Source organism: Phoxinus phoxinus (genome assembly GCF_949152265.1).
Source record: "Phoxinus phoxinus genome assembly, chromosome: 17".
Lineage (NCBI taxonomy): Eukaryota > Metazoa > Chordata > Actinopteri > Cypriniformes > Leuciscidae > Phoxinus > Phoxinus phoxinus.
The window spans coordinates 10,142,093-10,166,211 of record NC_136892.1 but is presented as its reverse complement, the minus strand read 5'-3'; the positions used below and the strand labels follow the sequence as shown (position 1 = coordinate 10,166,211).

The 24,119-nt window shown below is 37.3% G+C and overlaps 2 protein-coding genes across 3 annotated transcripts in view; one reads left to right on the top strand and one right to left on the bottom strand.

Annotated features, from left to right (window-relative positions):
* Positions 1 to 10,310, top strand: part of siah2l (seven in absentia homolog 2-like) — a 33,093-nt gene extending 22,783 nt beyond the window's left edge. The window contains exons 1-2 of one of the 2 annotated variants that reach the window (XM_079585367.1): positions 2,822 to 4,021; positions 7,709 to 10,310. In XM_079585367.1, the coding sequence (XP_079441493.1) occupies positions 3,878 to 4,021; positions 7,709 to 8,260 (696 nt within the window). In that variant the 5' untranslated portion in view covers positions 2,822 to 3,877 and the 3' untranslated portion in view covers positions 8,261 to 10,310. Of the gene's footprint in view, positions 1 to 2,821; positions 4,022 to 7,708 lie in introns of those variants that run through there. The other variant, XM_079585368.1, reaches the window with a different exon arrangement.
* Positions 10,311 to 18,063: 7,753 nt separating this feature from the next.
* Positions 18,064 to 24,032, bottom strand: rbmx2 (RNA binding motif protein X-linked 2). Its single transcript, XM_079587224.1, has 6 exons — positions 23,966 to 24,032; positions 23,299 to 23,414; positions 20,320 to 20,371; positions 20,114 to 20,243; positions 18,925 to 19,105; positions 18,064 to 18,801 (listed from the first exon to the last, which is right to left on the bottom strand). The coding sequence occupies exons 1-6, from the start codon at positions 23,968 to 23,970 to the stop codon at positions 18,311 to 18,313; spliced, it is 975 nt and encodes a 324-aa protein (XP_079443350.1). The 5' UTR covers positions 23,971 to 24,032; the 3' UTR covers positions 18,064 to 18,310.
* Positions 24,033 to 24,119: the final 87 nt, after the last annotated feature.

The following is a 24,119-nucleotide window of genomic DNA, read 5'->3' as shown; positions in this document are numbered from 1 at the left end:
CAAGCAAACATTTGTATTCTATTTCTCAAAATGATAAACGCCTTATTGGTTGTCTTCCAGGGTGTTGAATTGTGAAAACTAATTTCCTAATTTTTTACCTTTGTTATGCATTGGTAAAACACTCTAGCAAATCTCAAAATGAATATTCATTTTTCATACTGTACATTTATCATTTTGTGATGCCTGAATTGACTTGTAGTAGGGGTGTAACAATGTATCGCGTCACAATATATCGTGGATGGTTCACCCAAAATGAATTGAGTTTTAGTGTCAGTACTACATAAAAGTATGAAGTACTATAATGTTGAATATAATGTATAATAATACAATGGGGGAATATTTGTGGGTCCTGATAATGCCAAATGTCTAATGTTACCAGTAATAATTGGCCTACATTATTTTAAATATAGTCAGTGACAGAGTGCAAGCAGATTCGTCTAAAATAATTCTGTATTTTTAGCTTCAGAATCATGAATATTTTTATTCTGGTGTCAGTATTGTCCTGTGTGTTGGGTTTTTTCCTCACCAAGTCCTAGCCTATTAATTTACACCCCAATGTAATATCAAATTTAGCATTTTAATCAACAGTACATTTTTTGTTAACCTTTTATCATGTCTTGGAGTATCACAATAATATTGTATCGTGATATCGAATCGTGACATGAGGGTATTGTTACACCCCTAACTTGTTGCATTTAAAATCATTTTAGTGTTTTATTTAAATTTATTTTGACAAAATAGTATAACATTTAAATATTGGCCATCTAACAGTTATAACATAAATAATTGGCTTATCATATCAAACAGAAGTTAAATGTAACAAATGTTTAGTTTAAATTTCCAGGAAAACTGTATAATGAGATATACTTTTACTGTGAAATGAAATGACTCATACTGGGATGTTCTTACCACCCACCCTAAAATGCTCATGCATGTCATTGTAATGAAATAAGAATGCGAGTGTCAGCCTCCGTCCCGTGTAGCCCTATAATTGTTACCTCCTGATTGTCCTGCCAGTCATAGTCAGGCTAAAAATAGGTGGCCTTTTCCAAAGCGGGGAAACCAAGAGGTATGAGCCGTGTGTGTGTGTATGTGTGAAGGCACTCACCCAGAAAGTGAAAGAGGCTAAAGATGAGTAGAATGCAGGGAGACAGATTGTCCCTCTCCTTGTGCATGAATGTAAATAAAACCTGTGGTAGCGACGGCTAGATCCACAGACTTCCAGGCACACAGATGTGTGAATACATCCAGGCTCATCTGATGCATCTCAAACCTAAGGAGGACCGTGAAGGAAAGAGAATGATGAAAAGGGAAATGGACAATGGGGAAAAAAATATGAAATGCTGGAGCTGTGAGAATAAGTCATGGACCGTAAGCCAGCTGTGCTTCAGGAAAGAAAATCCAATGCATTGTGTGATTTATTATAGGCAAACACACACACACACACGTGGAATATACAGGATTAGGGATAGGCAATTTATTTGCAGTATGATTGATTTTTTGACGGTTTGATATTAACTATTATTGTGATTATTAACGGGTTATCGAAAAAGAAAATTGTAGGATGAGACCTGAATCTATCCTTCGGTTGTGGATTCTATGTAAATGTCCGGCATGTACATTAGCAGAGTGATTTAAAAAAAATTGTTTACATGAATGAATCGGAAGATATTTGGAATAATGTCGGGAACCAGACAGTTGATGGACCTCATTGACTTTCATAATAGGGAAAAAAAATACTATGATAGTCAACGGGTTACCGACATTCTACTAAATATCATCTTTTGTGTTCAACAGAAGAAAGAAATTCATACAGGTTTGAAATAATTTACTTGAGGGTGAGTAAATTATGACAGAATTGTAATTTGTTTTAGTGAACCATTCCTTTAAGTGAATGTAAACAGTTGAGAAAGAAATTAGATGTGTATCATTGTATTGGATCCGTGCATTAGGTCTTAAAATGACAGCAGCCTACAAATACCTGCTGCTGTCTGTCATTAATGCTAATCAAATAACAAAAAACAGCAAAAATGAATCCATATTTGATTTATACAGTATAGTGTTATTTTACATTTAGGCCTAATTACATTTCTGTACCGGAGTACTACTATTAGACCTTACTTTATTTGTAACTTTGTATTGTATTTATCTATGCTTATAATTAGTTAATTTAGTTTTTTACTGATTTTTTGTTTTGTTTTTTTACTGACCCTGTCCTCCTCCTCCACCCTCCATTTTTATTTTTTCTTGCAGATCCGAAAAATCGATCTGTGACTCAAAACCGTAATATGATCCGAACCGTGAGTTTTGTTATCCATTGAAGGATCATGTGAGACTGAAGACTGGAGTAATGATGCTGAAATTCAGCTTTGCCATTGCAGGAATAAATTAGTTTAAAATATATTAAAATAAAAAAGTTGTTTTATTTTGTAATATATATTTTTTGATCAAATAAATTTAGCCTTGGCGAGCATTAGAGACTTCTTTCATAACATAACACAAAAAAAAACTAAAATATAGATATCTTTATTTTGATATTCACAAATCATGTATAATCATATTTCCCCCCTATGGCTCACTCACTCATGTGTACGCATGTTTGTATATCTGCCCTTCAAAGTGCCGCAGGGGAATAAACGAGCCCAAATCTAACATGAAAGACCTGTAGATTACGTTCGGCTTGAAGTCCCCAAATGGCTGTGCTACAGGCATGAGAGAGGGAAAAAAACACGAGCAGAGGAATGGGGAGGTGAGAACCCCCCCCCCCTCCACACACACACACACACACACACCTCCTCCTCCTCCCCCACCCCCTCCCGTCGTGTGCAAGCGTGCTGCCAGTGCTGCAGTCCACAATGTTTTTCCGCGTCCGCAGCTCTGCTGAGTTGTCACCCTCCGGAGCGCAGCAACAACAGAGCAGAGAAGAAAGAAAGAAAGGAGGAAAGATTGTTTTGCAGAGATCGCAGTCAGCTATATTTGTAGGATCTTGCACGATATGAGAAGAGGATGATGCTTTCCTGCGGGAACAACATCTCACCTGACTGCGTTTAAAAGCCTTTTATTGAGGCTGATCAATTTGGACAGGATGCTGCGGTTCGTAGATGTTTTTGTGGCTTATCCTGAGAGCTTTTTCAAAGAACTGATTTGACCTGAAAATCCAGAATTGGGAACTGAGAGAAAAGCGTGTGGTTTTTTTTTTTGGTGTTTTTTTGCGTCTGCATGGAATGAGAACAGAATATAAATTGGGATTGAGGTGTTTTGACACTGACAGTTTCTGTACGGCTACTGAATCACAGCGTGGGTCTCTTTCTGGTCCTGTGAGGGGACAATGCAGTCCGTGGTGTATGTTTTGAATCAATAGATTGTTTGTTTGGTTTTACTGTTGTTATGTGCATGTGTCAGACAGCAGACGAGGGGATTGCGTCGCTCTAACCGGTCCGTAAGACTTGTTTTGGCAGTGTCCTTCAGGACACACAAACAGAATCGGAGGTAAACGGAGGAGAGACATTGAATATAATTACTCTGTGCTGCCATACACACTTGGACTTGTGCAGATGCACTCATGGGAGCGTTGTTTTCGCTTGAGTGAGACAGTACAGCGTGTTCAGTTTGCCTCTGACTCTTAGTAGGGTCATTGGGTTCATTCCACAATTTCAAAATCTTTTTTTTTTTTTTTGCATTAATAGTAAGATTCTTGAGATTTAGATTTGATCTACCAGTGAATGGGAAGACACCAAACAGTTATCTTGTTTATGTTGAGCAGCATTTCTTCAGGTTGATTTGTGAATACTGAAGATAGAATTAGGATAGCCTAATTTTGTCTGACACGGCAAACGGTCTCCAAACATTTTGACTGGAGTATTATAGTGTTGAGGTGATGTTGTGCCCGGCCTCCTGTTTCCCTCTCCTGAGGGATTTGTCCCAGTTGCGGTGCCTGCTCGGTTGGCCACGACAACGAGGTGTTTGTGTCACGGGCACAAATCGACCAGTTTGTCATACCAAGCCACTTCCAGGGAGCAAGGTGAGTATTGCATGTGAAGATCATAGTTCAATATATTATAATTGTTTTTGTTAGATATTATGTTCTATGGTACTTGTTTGCTGCAGGAATATTTTATAGGTTTTTACCCCTCTCTTATTTTACTTGTTTTCATATGGCATTAAGCCCATGCATTTACTTGTAGAGGAAACCAAAGGACAATTTTAGGAAAATATGAATGTTACAGGAATAGGGAATGAAGTAAGTCGCGCCGCCTATGCCAATGGAAATAAAGTTGCACCGTTTACAGAAATAAAATAATTGCTTTAAAAATACTCTCATGATAGTATAATGGTAATAGAATACTTTCTCTAGGCAAAGTTTTAAGAAAAAAAGTCATCAGTTGTCATAATTTTATGACAGTCACAAAAAATAGCCTCAAAGACAAAAAAAAATAATGCTAAAAGGCTTAAACCCATCACATCCGGGTTTTTTTTTAACAAAATGTTATTAAATTATTTAATTAAACTTACTTTTTGTAAAACGCCTTTTATAAAATCATTCTCAAAACATTCCGACTTGATTCTCAATATTGTAAATGTTTTAAATGTCATACTACATTTCAGAAGGCTCAGTTTCCATGTCTTTCCAGCTCAATGCCGATTATACTATGTTCACAGACACATTACACTAATTGCTCCGTAAAAACATTAACTGTAATTGAAGAACCGAGCGAGAAGACTGCAAGCAAGATCTCCCCTCCCCCCTTTAACCTAATTACTCTGGCTTTCACTGGGCCGATTTCAGCTTTGAAACTTTTAACTAAATTGCTATTGATTCCGAGTGTCTAGGCGTCCATTGTAGTGGTTGAAGTGGCTGCGACGGCTTGCCACTGATCAGGAGAAATCAGATTTCTCTGTGCCTTTCGATTGGGTTATTTGAAGGCCCCCATAGAGATGATTGTAATTATGAGCTGGGTCTTGCTGCTTCCCAGCAGTGATGAGGTCATGTGCAGAGACAATGACATGGTGCCAACCAAGATGATGGTGACCTTTCTTGGTCAAAGGCGCTTTCTCTTGCCATGTCATATGCGTTCACCCTGTCCTTGAGAGAGAAGGGAAAAGAGACAGTAATGATGCCATCTTGTCTGTCCTGGGTTCAGTCTCGGGGGATCCGAATGCGGAGACGCCATCGCTTTCGACTGACACTTCGGTGATGGCAACTCAAGGTCCTCCTGCTTGTTAATGGAGGAGAGATAAGACTGCCTCTCATTCATTTGCTCTGAATGGGTGAATGGGAGACATCAATAGTTTCGTGAAATGAGGCTACCTAGTGCTTCCCAACTGTCAACATTGTAGGCAAAGGCATCAGTCATGTGGTACAAGGAAAGGTACCCTTGAAGCTTAACAGTACTTGTAGCACAATGTGCTTAAATTGTTTTGAAAACTGAGCATTTTACCCTAGGGTAAAATTAAAACCCAACAAAAAAACATGAAGTGTGACTTTTACATGCCCATTTTCTGTTCTGATTTGCCGTTAATTTGTTGATTTTAAAATACATTTTCATGTCAACACACTACAAAACTAGTTAATAGATTGTCAAAATACCTTGTCATTTATCAAAATTAGCATATCCAAATGACTTGCCCCTTTTAGCTAAAGTGGCAAGATATAATTTGCAACTTAAATGTGGAATTGTGTAAATAATTCAGAAGCTAAGCTCCTAGCCCAGGGTCTGTGCGTCTCCACAGGGCTAAATTGGCACAGCGTCAAGGGTGTACCAGAAAGAGAGCACTTCATTTATTATTGGATCCGGTCTCTAGAGCAATGTAAGCTGGTGATAGATTCAAAGTTTTAATTAAAGTGAATGAGAGTAGGAAGCCAGTGGCAAATATGTTGGTCCTCCGATCTTTTTTTTCTTCTTTTTTTTTCTCTGAATTGATTTTTGGAAATGCGTTGTTGAGATGTGAATTTGATTGCTCAAAGGGCTAATCAATGCTAAGGTTAGTGATATACTGGGTTGTTTTGAGAAGTTCACAGCTGAATTTAGGTATAGTGATGACTGAGAGGTTCTGAATACACACATGCTCATAAAACCGCACACACTCAACAGTGAACCCTAAACAAACACTTGATATGCTCCCTTCCTACCAGATACGCCAATACCCCAACAGGCTCCAGAAAAAGGCTTTATCTCCACCGTACGGCCCTAGGATTACCGCTCAAAATCCTGTCATTCTCTCATTAAAAAGGTGGATAAGAGGATAACTGTCTGATTTGGAGGGAAGAGATGGGACACATAAACCTTCAACACCCCTAGAAGTCAGATTGTTTGATTCGTAAAAGAAAGGCAGGGTAATGAGGAAGGATTAGCTAAATGAATTTGAGGGTATTTGGACACAGGCCATGTCCTAATGAAAGACAGTTTGGAAAACCCAGTGTAACGTGAAGGAGATATAATGATTCTTTCTCCTAGCTGCTTCTTAACGGCTTTTGACAATAAATGTCAGTGTTTTAAGGCAGTTACAGCCTCTGGGGTCTTCTGGACCACTGGATAACGGCTGTCACTCATTGATTTTTGCTAGGCAGCCAGTGACTTACCACTCAGATTAATAATTAATTTGGCAGATATTGAAGCACACCCTTGGGGGGCGTTGAGTGGGCTGAACGCCCACACCTCCAGCCTTGCACTAACTTGATTTAAATCCTTGCACCACAGTACAATCGGTTTCTAAGTAATTAATAAAGTTTACATTTTCAGAAGAAGGAATCCGATAATGCTTTAAAATAGTTTTGAGTGGGGAAAAAAATATTTAGTATGTGTGCTTGAAAATTTTGACTTGGTCTTAGTTCCTCACTGTCTAGACATTATTGAGCTTTCTTTTTGTCAGAAAACCAGTATGTTTGCTCCTTTTTCCTGCCTATTCATGCTAGGATTTTCTTTCTTTGTTGCTTTGTCTATGGTCTCATCTAAACCTTTACCCATAATTTGAGTTGAATACCTTGTCTTTACTGCAGCTCTGCTAAGCTGATGAAATTCCCTGAAAGGGGCATTTATCAGGTTGCCGTGGGATTTCACCTTTTGTTGATGCAAGTCCAATCCAGTAGGCCATTCAGGGAGATAAATGTTGGTTTTAGAGAGTGCAATGAAAGTCATGCAGTGTGCACATTTCTAGTAAAGTGAGCAGATTGGGAGAACATTCATATTTGACCTTCATTGATATTCCCTTCCTGATATAATCAAAGAGAGAGCCTTGCTGTGCTATTCATCTTCAAGCAACACAATCCGTCCCGCTCATTTCCCCAAACTGCATGGACACGTGCATTAAAAGAATGAGAGGGTTGTCACAGCTTGACACATGATTAGTAGCAACGTCGCTTTTATGGCAAGTACACACATGAACAGACGGATCACTCTATGTAATTTATGGATACGTTTCAAACGATACTGCCATATCTCGACACATGGCCTAGTTCCTCCTTTGCCCTACCTATATATAATCTCCTGTGTCCTTCACCTGCCCTCCTGAAATCCCCTTATCCTACTTTTTTCTCAATTTATTCTTGTTCTCTCACCATTTCTCAGCCTCCCACTCACCGTTCCTGCTACTCTGTCAGTGTTTTCCCATTACTTACCCGAGGACTCTTAATCCAAACACTCTTCACTTTCAGTTTTGTACCAGAAGCCTTTTATTAATGTCTCTTTTCTTCTTCTTTTTTTCCCAACAGTATGCCTCGGCTGGATGTCTGCTTTCCCTTCACCACAGCGAGAAGCCAGAACATGAAGAAGTGTGTGAGTTTCGCCCGTACACCTGCCCATGCCCGGGGGCCTCCTGTAAATGGCAGGGCTCCCTGGAGGCCGTCATGCCACATCTCATGCATGCCCACAAATCCATTACCACCTTACAGGGCGAGGACATTGTCTTTCTGGCCACGGATATCAACCTACCCGGGGCTGTGGACTGGGTCATGATGCAGTCGTGTTTCGGCCACCACTTCATGCTGGTTCTAGAGAAGCAGGAGAAATACGAGGGACACCAGCAGTTCTTTGCAATCGTGTTGCTCATTGGCACGCGAAAGCAAGCGGAGAACTTTGCCTACCGCCTCGAGTTGAACGGCAACCGTAGGCGGCTCACGTGGGAGGCCACGCCACGCTCAATCCACGACGGTGTAGCGGCAGCCATCATGAACAGTGACTGTCTTGTATTTGACACCTCTATTGCTCACCTGTTTGCAGACAACGGTAATCTGGGTATTAACGTGACCATCTCCATGTGCTGAGGTGGCAGCGTTAGGCTTTTTCCATTGATCCAAACAATTGACAGCCTCTGCTCCCTAACAGACTGCGGATTCTGAAGGCAACAGTTGGGAGATGTATACATTTGTGTATATTTCTGTTCAAGAGTCACCTGCAAAAACATCGCAGACTTTCCAGATTCACTTGTAGGTTAGTAGAGTAGATGGATGGCAGGAGTTCTTCTCGAGATAAAGAGGGGAGTGTGCAGGTGTTGGCAGTCAGTTGAAGTGCAATTGAGATTTTCCCTTGTATACCCAAAGGATTCAAACACCTCAATCTTCGGCACCTTCTGATTACACCCCCCGGTAGAGTTCAGGTGTGGATGACTACATTTATTGTCTGGGATGTCCGGCCCAAAATCCACAGGAACTTGACAAGTGAATCTAGCTTCACAGAATCAAATGCTACATTGGGAAGATTCTAGGCATGAATGTGTAACATTTGCCTCAGAAAACCTATGTGTACAAAAACTGCACTGACTACTTTGGTTTTCATCTCGGTATATCGAGTGGAACCATGGCAATGTAAATGGTAATCCTCTGAATTTCATAGTTGTATAATGGCTTGATAAAACATTACCCATGGTGGAGATGCAGTGTGCATGGTGGAAATAAAATTCACTTGCAAAAATAACTACAGAGCCACCATGTTTGTAAGGCAAGAATCTAACCTCTGTTTTGTTTTTTCATTTTTTACTATATCTGTCTTCAATGTTGCAAGATGTAGATGAGGATAAGTTTGTTAATTTGTGGTCTTCTGTTAACTTATAGAGAGAACTGGTTTGTAATCAACACAGATTAAACATCATCAGCTACATGAAATGACAGAACTACAGCCAACCTTTACAGATGTTCTGTTACCCATGATCTAATGCCACATAATAATATGCTACTTAGATTTGTACATGATGCTTGATTTTTAAATGGATAGTTGACCTACCAATGATAAATATGTCAACATTTACTCACCCTCATGTTGTGTTGTAACACTTTTTGTGGGACACCAAAGCAGAAGTTTAGCAGAATATCTCAGCTGTTCTCTTTCAATACAATGTATGTTGAAAGGACACAAAAAAAATCACCATATATGTAGTCCATACAGCTTGTGCACTATATTGCAAGTCTTCTCAAGCCATATGATCGCATTGTGTGAAGAATGCCTAAAACTTAAGATGTTTTACACTGAAAACCATGCCTTTCACTTTCATTGAATGAAAAAGAGCAGCTTGCACATTTACCTAGATGACTGCTTATGTGCTCCATAGGGTAGAGGAGATCATACAGATTTCAACTATTCTAACTATTCCTTTAATATAGGTGTTCCACCTTTGCGTAAATTGTCTTGTCACCAATGACTGTATGTAAAAGATTTAGTCTGCGCACAAACCCCCATCTGTTATTTTCCCATTAATTACGTGTCTGAATTTGACTGGTTTTGTTGTCTTTGTACTTTTTCTTTCTATATATATTCAAGGTAATCTGTAAGATTAAGGAAAGCTTTTGTAAATATATAAACAACTTTAGTTTTGTTGATATTTGTTGTTATTGTTGAGTCTCTTTAAAATGATTGTTTAGTCTAGGCTGAAGTTTTGTCTGTAAGATCTGAGCAATTTCTCATCCCCTTGAGAATGAACCCACAATGCCTTACTTGTATACAAAAACTTTAGTCTTTTTTTCCGAGTCTGCCTTCTAGGACTCAAGTGTGTCAGGTTCAGGTCACTATGCTCCAAACCTCCAGTGTCTTGAAAGAGACTTTTACAGAATTTACAAAGTGGCATTATGTGTGGGAAGGACATGGCGTTGTTCACAGTAACCATTTCACTTACACTGGTCGAGTATGGAACCCAGCCTCTTATCAAATACCTCTGAAGACTTTGGAGATGTCTGTGCGAGAAGAGCATTGATATCCCTGAATGTGGTTGGTTCTGTGAAGAGATCCCAAGTTTGATGCACAACTTCACACCCTCAGCTCCTATTTCATTCTCTCTGGAAAATAATAATTTAAAAAATGTAAATTAAATGTTTTATAAATCTGTTCTAGAGCAAATGTATTCTGTTTTGTTGATGAATTTGTACATTCATGGACCCTGAAAAAGTGTGGTCAGTGTCTCCGGACAGACTCTCGTCCTCATGGTTGTGCTCGCTACATGCAGTTGTCATGGCAACTAAATATGCTAATGAGGAATCTAGCTCATTCATTCCAAATAGAAAATTCTTGTACATTTTTTTTTCCTTTTAATTATCTTAGTCTGAAATCCTATTTTGACATTTTGTAGATGACTGATCAAAATCAGTACATTTGCCAAGGTATCTACAGGACATGGATCATTCCTCTAAAGACCTTTAAAAATGATGCTGTTAAACCAAATGGAGGGTGACTAGCACTTCCATCATTTTAAGTTAGGTATAAAAATAGCAAATGTGTGTTGAGTACCTGCATGTAGATGCCAAGCCCTGAAGGAAGCCCAGAGCCCTGAGTCTGGGTGGTGTGACTATAAAAACAATAGTAATGGGAAACACTTATTTTACACATTTAGCCTAATCTGTTTGGATTTTCAAGTAATGCACAGATATATTCAGTGGTCTTAATTCTGATATGACCAGCCACCAATTGTAGCTTGTTGTAGCAAAACATACCATGTCAAAATAGACCACCAGCCATCTGTCTATCTCCCACGGCATTTCAGACTCCCCTACGCCGAAGTGAACCTAAAACGGAATAAATACATTTTAATGAAGTCACCAGGTGGTTTCCCGAGCCGTGTGCCATGCCTCGCAATCAAGCCATCATGATCAATATTGAGCACCACATCCTAATGAACTGGCGAATAAACAAGTTCCCATCAAGCACTAGAATACTTAACATGCATGGCGATGAAATTGAGCTTTTTCCCGTTTCTTATGCCAACCCAGTGATACAAATACTAGCGCATGTGAGTTTACGGTCAATCACATTTGACAAACCCTAACCGGCATTACTTCAAATGCATTAATCTAGGAAAAACAATATTGAATAGATAAATGTAAGGTTGAAGTTGAGATGAAACGGAAGTACTTTTGTGAAGTACATCCGAGTGAAACGGGTTATCGAAAAATAAATAGTTGGGCAGGGACTTTCGTTCTATCGATATATCAGTTGCTGATTGGATGGAGGCACTACTGTCGCAGACACAACAACTATTTCAATAACAGTTACTGCAATATATTAGACTCGCTTTGCCACCAAAATCTACACTGTAAAAAAATGATCTTATCAATAAGTTATGATGTTTTTACTTAAAAATAAACCCTTCACCAAAATAAGTTAGGCAACAACAAAAAAATCTACAAAATGCAAAAAAAAAATTTTAAGTCAGTTTAATGTTATTTAAGTTGAAATTAATTAAACATCCAAGTTGATTGTCCTTAAAAAATACAGTTTTATTTTGCTTTTAGAGGTCGTTCAAATGTGTTTCTGCAGAAACCTAATGATTTGCTCTTGACCTGTTCATTAAAATATTATGTTACATTGATAAAGTAATAAAATAATTGATATGAACATTCTTATGGTGAATAATTCACATAATTTAGTTTGGGAAGTACTGTGAGACTGGCTAAAAATTTCAATAATGAGGCCACTTAAAACAACAAAAGACCGCTACATCCAAAGACCTGATGACGTATGGCAGCTGTTTATTTTTTAATAACTGGTGTAAGCATTTTTTCTTCTTTATTTTTTGATAGCTTCATCAAGCCTGGGTTTGTGATGTACTCTAGTGAGTGAGCATGAACAGAGGGGCATCTTATGAGAGTGACAGCGCAAACAAACATTTGACCTTTAACCTTGAGTATTGACTTGAATCTTTAGTGTCAGTGACAGAACAAGACTAATGGAGTCACATCTGCAATACTCCTGATTGGCCAATTAATGGATTGTTCATATTTGACTCGAATTGAACTTTTCCTAATTTACAGTATAAAAAGCTGTGATAACTGGCGGTTTTCTACAGAAATCAATAAAAAAATGTGTTGAATTTCTTTGGCTATTTTTTATCATTAGACAAGCTAGATAAATTCACCACAACAACCCACATTCACAACTGTGTTTATTACAAATAAATCCGGTGTGTTTATTCAGAGTATTTTTGTGTAGTTCTGTTTTATCCTCTCCTGCTAGGTTATTATGTTGATGTGGCAATAGCGATCATTTGAAATAGCGATGAAATGCTGTTTCCTGTTGAACAGGTATAAATAGACAATGTGCAAACCTGCTTGGTCTGATATATATATATATACACCGGTATATATATATATATATATATATATATATATATATATATATATATATATATATATACAGTCATGGCCAAAATTGTTGGCACCCCTGGTAAATATGATCAAAACTGGCTGTAAAAAATAAATCTGCATTGTTTATCCTTTTGATCTTTCATTCAAAAAATTGCCAAAATTCTAACCTTTCATTGAAGCAAGAGAATTGAAAGTGGGGCTAAATCACATTATGAAATAAATGTTTTTCTCCAAAACACGTTGGCCACAATTATTGACACCCTTTTATTAAATACTTTTTGCAATCTCCTTTTGCCAAGATAACAGCTCTGAGTTTTCTCCTATAATGCCTGATGAGTTTGGAGAACACCTGACAAGAGATCCAGAGACCATTCCTCCATACAGAATCTCCCCAGATCCTGCAGATTCCCAGATCCATGTTGGTGCTTCTTCTCTTCAGTTCAGCCCACTCATTTTCTATAGGGTTCAGGCCAGGGACTGGGATGGCCATTGCAGATCTTGGTTTTGTGCTCAGTGACCCATTTTTGTTTTGATTTTGATATTTGTTTTTGGATCACTGTCCTGTTGGAAGATCCAAACATGGCCCGATATAAGATTTCTAGCCCCGGCTGTTAGGTTTCGATTTTTTATCTGTTGGTATTTGATCCAATCCAGTGTTTGCTGCCAAAAAAGCTATTTTTTTGGTTCCTCTGTCCATAGAACGTTTGAAAAGTACCGGACACTACTGGCACTTCAAACGGGACGGGTTCTATGGTCAGATGAAACAAAAAAATAGCTTTTTTGGCAGCAAACACTTAAGATGGGTTTGGTGCACACAGGGATAAAAAAGTACCCCATGTGTAAAATGAAATACTCTGCTGTATCTTTACTGCTGTGGGCCTAATTTTCTGCCAGAGGTCCTGGACATCTTGTTCAGATACATGGCATCATGGATTGGATCAAATACCAACAGATAAAAAATCGAAACCTAACAGCCGGGGCTAGAAATCTTATAACGGGCCATGTTTGGATCTTCCAACAGGATCAACAGCACAAAACCAAGATCTGCAATGGCCATCCCAGTCCCTGGCCTGAACCCTATAGAAAATGAGTGGGCTGAACTGAAGAGAAGAAGCACCAACATGGATCTGGGAATCTGCAGGATCTGGGGAGATTCTGTGTGGAGGAATGGTCTCTGGATCTCTTGTCAGGTGTTCTCCAAACTCATCAGGCATTATAGGAGAAAACTCAGAGCTGTTATCTTGGCAAAAGGAGATTGCAAAAAGTATTTAATAAAAGGGTGCCAATAATTGTGGCCAACGTGTTTTGGAGAAAAACATTTATTTCATAATGTGATTTAGCCCCACTTTCAATTCTCTTGCTTCAATGAAAGGTTAGAATTTTGGCAATTTTTTGAATGAAAGATCAAAAGGATAAACAATGCAGATTTATTTTTTACAGCCAGTTTTGATCATATTTACCAGGGGTGCCAACAATTTTGGCCATGACTGTATATTATTTTACTTCACGCCCTTAACTAAGTGTCTTTTAATAGTTTTACAACGGAGTACTTTGATTGCATTCTTGATTTTAGAGTATTCAGTTGACACTGTTCATCAAAGATTATTTATTTGTCAAACAACTGTGTTGGGGGAAATGCATTACAAGTAACTCGAGTTATGGAATCAGATTACTTTTTTCAAGTAACTAGTAAAGTAAAGCATTACTTTCATATTTATAAGAAAATATCTGAGTTACTTTTCAAATAAGTAACTTCGTTTTCTTATGCATTGACTGATAGCTCTCCTGTCGGGAGTGAGGTGTTGTGTGTGAACAACATGATGGTTATTGCAGTTCTAGAATAAATGTGAGCATTTACTCATCTCACTTGCACAAAAACAGATTCAGTATTCCTGTAAGCAAAAACAGTGAAATGCCAATTAAAAATATTATGCAAATCTGCAATAATTAAATGTTAAATTATACAAATATACTTTATGTATTTAAAGGGGTGGTATAATGCCCTTTTCACAAGATGTAAAATAAGTCTCTGATGTCCCCAGAGTGTGTATGTTAAGTTTTAGTTTAAAATACCCCACAGGTATTTTTATATAGCATGTTAAAGTTGTCACTTTTTGAGGATGAGCAAAAACGCAGTTTTTGTGTCTGTCCCTTTAAATGCAAATGAGCTGCTGCTCCCGGCACAGGGGGCGGAGCTTCAAGATCTTAGGCTTGTTTGAGATGCGCCTTGCCTCCTGAAATGTGTGTGAGAGTAGGTGGCTGCAGTGATGCGAGGAGTGAAAAAAGTGCAGGCAAGCCGGACAGATCTTTCTTCTCGTGGTGGATCTGACACCAACGAGATCAAAGGCGGATATCGCGGGATTTACGCTCGTGCACGGTGTTGCTAATGAACTGGATGTAATTTAAGTTCTGTTGCTTTTATAAGAAAATAAATATAATGAACAAGACACTCAAAGTTCTTGTTATTTAATGACATAATAAAGACGTGTTTATCAATAGGCTTTTTTGAGATGGGCAAAATCTGCGCAGAACCGATCACCGGTGATCAGCGCGAGATGCATGCCGGTTAGAAATGTGTCCGAGTGCGGTCCGCCTGGCTCTGATGTCATGCTGACGTATGTAAAAACACTCTCGCGAGCGCAAGCCGCACGCATCGGATTCTGCAGTCGAGCGCAGTTGCTCTACACCGACTGCGCTGATCAAAAGCACGATTGGAAACGACTTGCTGACGACACCGCTTAATGCTCATTGGTTTAAACAACCATGATGTATTGTAATGTTTTAAAACTCTGATATCATGTTTTATGTGTATAAATTATGTGTGATTATTCCCAAACTCTCGGACAGTGCGATCTCTATATGGATTACCGTATGTGATTACGGTATGTCATTTTTGTCAAAAAAAAATATATATAAAAAACATATGTCTGTATTAAAGAAAACAATTATTGATTTTATAATCACGAGCATGAATCCCGCGATATCCACCTTTGATCTCGTTGGTGTCTGATCCACCACGAGAAGAAAAGATCTGTTCTTGCCTGCACATTTTTCACTCCTCCATCACTGCAGCTGCCTACTCTCACACACATTTCAGGAGGCAAGGTGCATCTCAAACATGCCTAATCATTTTTAATTTAACTACAGAAATGTTTTAGAAACATTTTTTAATAAACATGACAACAATCATATAATCCATATAGAGATCACACTGTCAGAGAGTTTGGGAATACTCACACTTAATTTATACACATAAAAACACGAAATCGAGTTTTAAAGGTGCACTTGGTAACTTTTTCAGCTTAATAAATCCCTTTAGAAATCATTTGGATGGTTAATATAATCTGTTCTGGTGAGAATGGTTACTTTCCCCGCTCCCCCCAGCGTTCATAGGCGGAAAACCAGCCTTGCAACATTGGGACTAACGTCCCGATAAGTTGAAAATAGGAAGTCTCGTGAGAAGCGAGAACGAGCGAGAAAGAACGAGAAACACGAACTGCTTTATGATACTGTGTATGATGTATTACCCACCTCGGTAGACATAGCTCCACACGATAAAGTTGGTGCGTCTGGGACTCATTTGTTCACCACACCGGCTCCGACCATAACAAAAGCACATGAGCAGCGGTAGAAAGGGGGAGGAGGGCGCCGGCGCGCCGCAAGTGACTTTACGACAGTGATGTGAAAAATATACACACCGCAGCTGTAGGGGGAGCTCGTTGAGAAAATCAGCAAAGCGGTGGCTAGAGTTACCGAGTGCCGCTTTAAATTCAAACATTTTAAAAGAGAACGGTTGTTTAAACCAATGAGCATTAAGCGGTGTCGTCAGCAAGTTGTTTCCAATCGTGCTCTTGATCAGGCAGTCGGTGTAGAGCAACTGCGCTCGACTGCAGAATCCGACACGCGCGGCTTGCGCTCGCGAGAGTGTTTTTACATACGTCAGCATGACATCAGAGCCAGGCGGACCGCACTCGGACACATTTCTAACCGGCATGCATCTCGCGCTGATCACCGGTGATCGGTTCTGCGCAGATTTTGCTCATCTCAAACAAGCCTCTTGTGTCCTGAAAATGTCAAAAACTTTTAGCCAGACAAAGATGGAGAGACTCAAGAAGAAGTGACATGTAAAGCAACAGGACATTTCTGAATGGTTAGTTGATACATTTATGTTGCTAATGTGGAGTTAACTATCTTTTAGTCATTGATTAGCATATTCTGTCATGATAATATATAAATCGCATTTCTGGGGGGCGGGGTTTATTTAAATTTTAGAGTTAGTGATGTCACTAACTCGGGAGGAATGTTGTGTAGTCTCCACCAGCTGTTTGTTGTAGTCCTTAAAAAGCAATTTCTTTAAAAGAAAATATCTCCCTTTGCTTTGAACTTTGAGCGTTGTAACTTTGCAGATGTTGTTTATGCTCAAACAGCAACATTACACACTAGCTAAAGTTAGAAAAGTGAAATCATAATCAACCACCCCTTTAATCTAACTTTATTAACCAATGTCTTTGTTGCTGACCTTCGATGATCCAATTCAACGATACTAAAAAGTAATAATCACTTTAGATAAACATTACATATGTTTGTGTTTGAAGTGTTGAAATGTCTTCTCCTGCATCCTATTCTTCTACGATCCAGATTCCAGAACGGCAGCACGAGAAAGGATCCAGAAAGATTTGTGTGAGCGGCGACCTCTACTGTACAGACTTTGTACTGCACTGAATTTGCATTTCCTTCAGCCTGACGCATTTTCATTTCATTTATGGTGAGAAAGGGCGTGTTATGGTGTGACATTTGCCAAAAAAATATAACTTTTTATATTAGAAAAACTAGGAAAAGTAATGAAAAAGTAACATAACCAGGGTTTGAAAGGAGGTACCCACCGGATAATTTGGCTACTACATTTTAAGTTACCAGTTACATTCAAAACTTCTACTAGCCAAAATATGAAAAAAGAAATTAACCAGATTAACACACACCTTATATGCTTATATATATATATATATATATAGACAAACACACACACACACATATAATACAATTTGGATTTCATATACCGGTATTCATTTCTTATTCAAACAAAATCCAGCCATCTCCTCCCTTCGTCTTTCATCATCCTCTTCATCAAAAATGTATTTTAGGTGGACAGATCAATACAGTACAAAGAACATGTAGGATGTTGGAAAATAATAATGTTTTTTCTGTTAACCAAATGCTTTTTAATCTTTGCTATTGCTTCAAAGCAAATGAACAAGCGCGCCGTTATTTGCTGCGTAGTGATGTGCATGTTCAAGTATACGCAGACTCTACACAATAAGCTGTATTTAAAATTTCATGATGACTGCGTTAAATCTGCGCAGATTTGGCTTACACGAACTTCCCCAGCAAAGTGAATACCGGTAAACATAAGTAACACGGCTAGTGATTTGACAGGGTTACCCGCCACAGTTGATTTTTAATTGGTGTTCATTTTAAACCCTGAACGCAACCCAATACTTTCCATAAAAAGTAACGTAATTTTATTGAAGTAACGTAACAAAAAAAGGGACGCAATATTGTAACTCATTACTTTGTGACTTTCCCCAACACTGCAAATGAGTATATTGTGTGATATCAGGTGGTCATTATACAGTTAATTACTCCAGACAGATGTTTAATAAAAAAATCTAAAGATTTATTTACATTTTCAAATTATACACACACAAAAAACACAAAATTTGTATAAAAAAAAAAAAGTAGTAAAATGACTCAATTTCGCCTGTCACGACTGTGATCTCTGTGTTTGGCAAACCCTCGGTCATTACCTCGGTCTCGCTCCCTTCTGTCTCGGTCTCGATCACGTTCCCTTTCTCTCTCTCGTTCCTCATCTCTCTCTCCATCCCCCCCTCTTCCTCTGCCTCTGCCCCCCTCCCTGTCTCGCTGTCTGATGTCCTCTCTGTTTCTATCTGTCTTATCGTCTTCTTCTCTACCCCTGTCTCGCTCACCTCCAGTCTTATCTCTGAATCTGTCCGCCTCATCTGCTCTGTCTTGTGGATTCCTGGGATCCTGTCCGGGTCTGTCCCTTCTGCTCCCCGCCACTCCTCTCCCAGCGTACTTCTCATACGCCGTGTCCTCCTTCTCCTTCTTCACCCTCACAGGGGAAGACGCTGACGTCTCAGTCCGGGTCTCGTGTTTCTCTTCCTTCAGTGCCTTTTTCTTCGCTTTCTTTTCCTTCTTCTTTTTCTTCTTCTCCTTTTTATCTGCGGTGTAACAACATGAGCCAATCAATTATTAAATAAATAAACACGTGAATGTATTCAATAAAAACGAATTGCCTCTTGAAATAATGACATTTCAACTGAACAGAGACAGCCTCTCGTCACCTTTTTTGGGCTTTTTCACAGGCACCGCATTATCTTCCTCAGACTCGGACTCAGAAGCGTCGGGCATGTTGGGAGCGCATCCCTCCTCTCGCAAACGTTTGGTGACATCATCGATGTCATCTGTGTCCTTTGGTGGTCGGTAATTTGACACATGGTCCACACGTATGGTTCGACCCTTAATCTGTAGAGCAGAAAAACAATACAAAAAGAACAAATATATACATGTCAAAATGTAAAAAAAATATATATATATATATTATATATGGCAATAAGTTAAAAACGGCCCTGATAACTACTGATATCATAATGAAGAAAAACAAAAGATATAAAATGAAATATATAAACATGAATTAAATAATAAATTTAAATTATATTATAAACTATTTTAAATCAAATATAATAATTTAGCCTTTTTATAACAATATGGTTTGTAAAGAAAAACTAAAAATATAAAATTAAATACATAAACAATAATTAAATTATATATTAAAATTATATTATAAACTATATTAAATTAAATATAATAATTTAGCCTTTTTATAACAATATGGTTTGTAAAGAAAAACTAAAAATATAAAATTAAATATATAAACATTAAGTAAATTATATATTAAAATTATATTATAAACTATATTAAATAAAATATAATAATTTAGCCTTTTTATAACAATATGGTTTGTAAAGAAAAACAAAAAATATGAATATATAAACATTAATTAAGTTATATATTAAAATTATATTATAAACTATATTAAATAAAATATAATAATTTAGCCTTTTTATAACAATATGGGTTTTAAAGAAAAACAAAAAATATGAATATATAAACATTAATTAAGTTATATATTTAAATTAGATTATAAACTATATTAAATAAAATAATTTAGCATTTTTATAACAAGATGGTTTAAGGTTGTAAAATGTCGTGCGATTCTGTCATGTGCGAAAATGTAATATTTCTAAATTAATAATGCATGATATTGTTTAAAAAAAATATACTTTTATCTCTAAAAATATATAATGGAACTTTTTTAAGATTTTTGGAAAAACGTGGATACAAATAATGTCACTGATACACAACTAGGCTAGCATTTACATATATATATATAGTTTATATAAATAACAACAAATAGCATATTCCATTAGTACACACACGCACACACACACACACAAATGAAAAGCCCTTCACCTTGATTCCATTAAAGTTGTCCACAGCCAGAATGGTGCTCCTCTGATCTTCATAGCACAGGAAGCAGAATCCTTTGGATTTGCCCGTCTTCTTATCTCGCACCAAGTTGATGTTGGCAATCTCTCCGTACCTGAGATGCACAGAGGAGGATTAAAGCTTCACTAGGAGGAAACAAAGCAGAAGCGCTGCAAGAAGATGTGACTTACTGAGAGAAAACGCAGATGATGTCTCCTTCTGTCAGATCATATGGAAATCCACCTGCAGATTACAACAGATTTACATACAAAGCCGAACAGGTCCGCATTTACCTCAAATAAGTGATCAATAAATACAGAATTTATAAATCAAAGAATTATGCAATTCTTTAAATTGTTCTCTTTAGTATGTCAAATGAATGTGAGTAATTAATATGAATGAAAGGCCACATCAGCATGAGTGTCCCAGTGTACCAGCGTGGTCTTCTGGAGAACGAGTGTGATCATCTGCTGAAGAACACGTTTAGTGAAACCGGTAAATGCTGCCACCCTCTGGCACAGTGCAAATATAGTCCATCCAGAGAGCATTGTCTACTACACCACAGACCCTCCTGGGGAGAGGGAGGAGTCGGACCCCCATCCTAACATTTAAAAGGCAGCAATATATTTTCATGTATAAATATACTGTGAAAAATTAATAATATAAATATGCATACAATTTTATTTTGAAAATATTTAGTTTCTGTGTTATGTTACTAAGTTTTTATACTCACTATAGTAGTGTACTGTTAGATGCATTATTTGATTATTTTATTATTTCAATATTTTATGCATTTTATTCAAATTATTTATTTAGTACAATAGTTTGATCTTTTTTTACACTTCTTTCTCTGAATCAATTTATTATTTTAATCTTTTTTGTGTATTTTATTCAAATGATTTATTTAGTACAATAGTTTTTTTTTTACACTGTCTTTCTCGTAATCAATTTATTATTTGAATCTTTTTATGCGTTTTATCAAAATTATTTATTTATTTAGTCTGATAGTTAGCTTGATCTTTCATATTTTTTTTTAGTTTTACATTTTTTTACAGTCTTTCTCTAAATCAACATATTATTATTCTATTATTATTTAAATATTTAGTATGACAGTTAGTTTAATTTATTAAATTTTTTTTTACAGTTTTTACACTGGTTTTCTCTTAATCCATTACTATTTTATTATTTATTTATTTTTATTTATTAATTTAGTATGATAGTTAGTTTAATATTTGAATATATATACAGTCAAATCAAAATTTATTCAGACACCTTCAACATTTCTCACATTATCACAGTTTATTTGCTATGGTTTAGAAAATGGTAGTAAAAATTATGACAAGAACTCAAAATTGCATCAAATCAGTTGATATTTCTCTGGTTTTGGCCATCCTTCTGTTAGACTGTCTCACAAATGAATTGTTGATTAGCTTTCAGCTGTTACATTTAAAGGGATAGTTCACTTTGAAATACAATTTTGGTATGTTTTATCTTACCTCAAGGGCATCCAAGATGTAGGTGTCTTTTTTTCCGCAGTACTTTCAATTTTGATATTTTTAGGTCAAACCGTTCTTGTCTGACAGTCATATCATGCAGGTCTATGGTCATTGTCTCAAAGAGCATACACAGAGTCCAAATTAAAACAATTCCCCATCGTAAGTACACATTGATGGCCTAAGACACGAAACGAGCGGTTTGTGTGAGAACACGAACAGTATTTATATAGTTTTTACCTCTTGTAACACAGCCACGACCAAGTACTCTGAGGGCGCGAGCGCATCCTGGTGTGTGACGTGTACGCAGACTGGTGCATAGATATATATACACTAGATGTCGCATTAAAGACATTCGTTCCAATGAACTGCCGTAGCCAAGGCGACATCTAGTGTATACATCTATGCACCAGTCTGCGTACACGTCACACACCAGGATGCGCTCGCGCCCTCAGATCACTTGGTCGTGGCTGTGTTACAAGTAGAGGTGTAACGATACCTTCATTTCACGATTCGATATATATCACGATACTGAACTCACGATTCGATATTATTGCGATACTCCCAAGACATATGATAAAAGGTTAACAAAAAATTTACTGTTGATTAAAATGCTAACTTTGATATTACATTGTGGGTTTAAATGAACAGGTTTGGACTTGGTGCTTGTAATTCAAGGATAATGGTGACACCAGAATAAAAATATTCATGATTCTGAAGCTGACCATTGCATTATTATACATTATAATCAACATTATATAGTAGTTTAATGTAGTACTGACACTAAAACTCTGAAAACATGTTTTTTTTTTTTATACAGTAATTTCTATTTTGGGTGAACTATCCACGATACGTATTGTTGCATTTTTGTATTGCTATATATTGTGGCACGATATATTGTTACACCCCTAGTTACAAGAGGTAAAAACAATATAAATACCGTTCGTTTTCTCACACAAACCGCTCGTTTCGTGTCTTAGGCCATCAATGTGTACTTACGATGAGGAATTGTTTAATTTGGACGATGGGGAATTGTTTAATTTGGACTTCTCTGTGTATGCTCTTTGAGGTGGACCCCATAGACCTGCATGATATGACTGTCAGACAAGAACGGTTTGACCTAAAAATATCAAAATTGAAAGTACTGCGGAAAAAAAGACACCTACATCTTGGATGCCCTTGAGGTAAGCTAAAACATACCAAAATTGTATTTCAAAGTGAACTATCCCTTTAAGTACGCTATTAGATAAGATAATGTCAATTTAGGTCACCAATTACCAAGCAATGCTTCATTTTGTTCAGTCTGTGGTGTAAAAAGGTCACATTTACAATTAAAGAAAAAACACTTAAGCAAAACATGGTCAAGTCAAAGTGTCTGAATAAATTTTGGTCCCAAATTTCAAATTTGTATAGGCCTACATTTTACTGGTAGTCCACTGTATGAAGAATTTGTGGTTATAATATGTCATAATATGTCACAGTTTACTATATTTTGCTATCCTCCTCCTCACTTACATTAACTATAGTGGCTATATATATGTATATATAGCCTAGTACATTGAACCTTTACCTGGACCGCAGTTTAAAACCCCTGGTCTCGGTACACACCCAGCTGGGTTTTGGCACACAGTCATAGTGTTTATAATCTAATAATCTATAATCTAAGCAGTCACTTACCGATGAAGACCCAGGCGCTGTCTTTATAGACTGAATGCCAGGACACACTGTCTTTGACACCCAGTTCAGCCTCTCGATCATTCAGTTCATTGATGAGTTTCACTTTGGTGAGTGGACTAAAGACAGATAAAGAACATATATTTGCATTATATCTTATTTAGTACTTATGCATTCTCTCCAATGATTGCTTATTATTCTGTTGTGGTCGGTGCATGAAGATACCAGAATTACTTATGATTCTTCTATTAGGATGACTTTTCACTACTTAGAAACAATCATCTTCTTTAAAGTATGTCTACTGTATTCAAACATTTTATCCCAAATCCATTTATGGTAATACAGTATCATCTTTATGTAACGTTAATAATAACTATCACGCTGTATGCCGAAAGAGTGGTCGTTTTATGTTTTACATTTTCTTGTTATATGTCAGTGTCCTACAAATTATTCAAAAAATGAATTTAGAATAAGTAGTTTATGTTTTACCAGATTATATATAGCTACTGCTACAAACACTGAAGCTAGTTGTTTAGCTTTCACCTTTAGCGACATTTCCTTTTCCATTACTGATGGGTCTAGTAACTGTATTAGACTAATAAGAAACATATGACAACAAAAGTAAGGGAGATATTAAATTTAAAAGCATAAATTTCAACGCATCACTTACTTCATTGTGATGAGCCGCAGTGACCCCGGAAGGATTTAGTTCCGACTGGCGATTGCGTTTTGCACGTGGTACTACTTTTTCCGGGTTGTTGAAAAGGACTGTGGGATATGTAGTTAACTAACCATTAAAGTCAGATTTCTCCTTTAGCATTAAT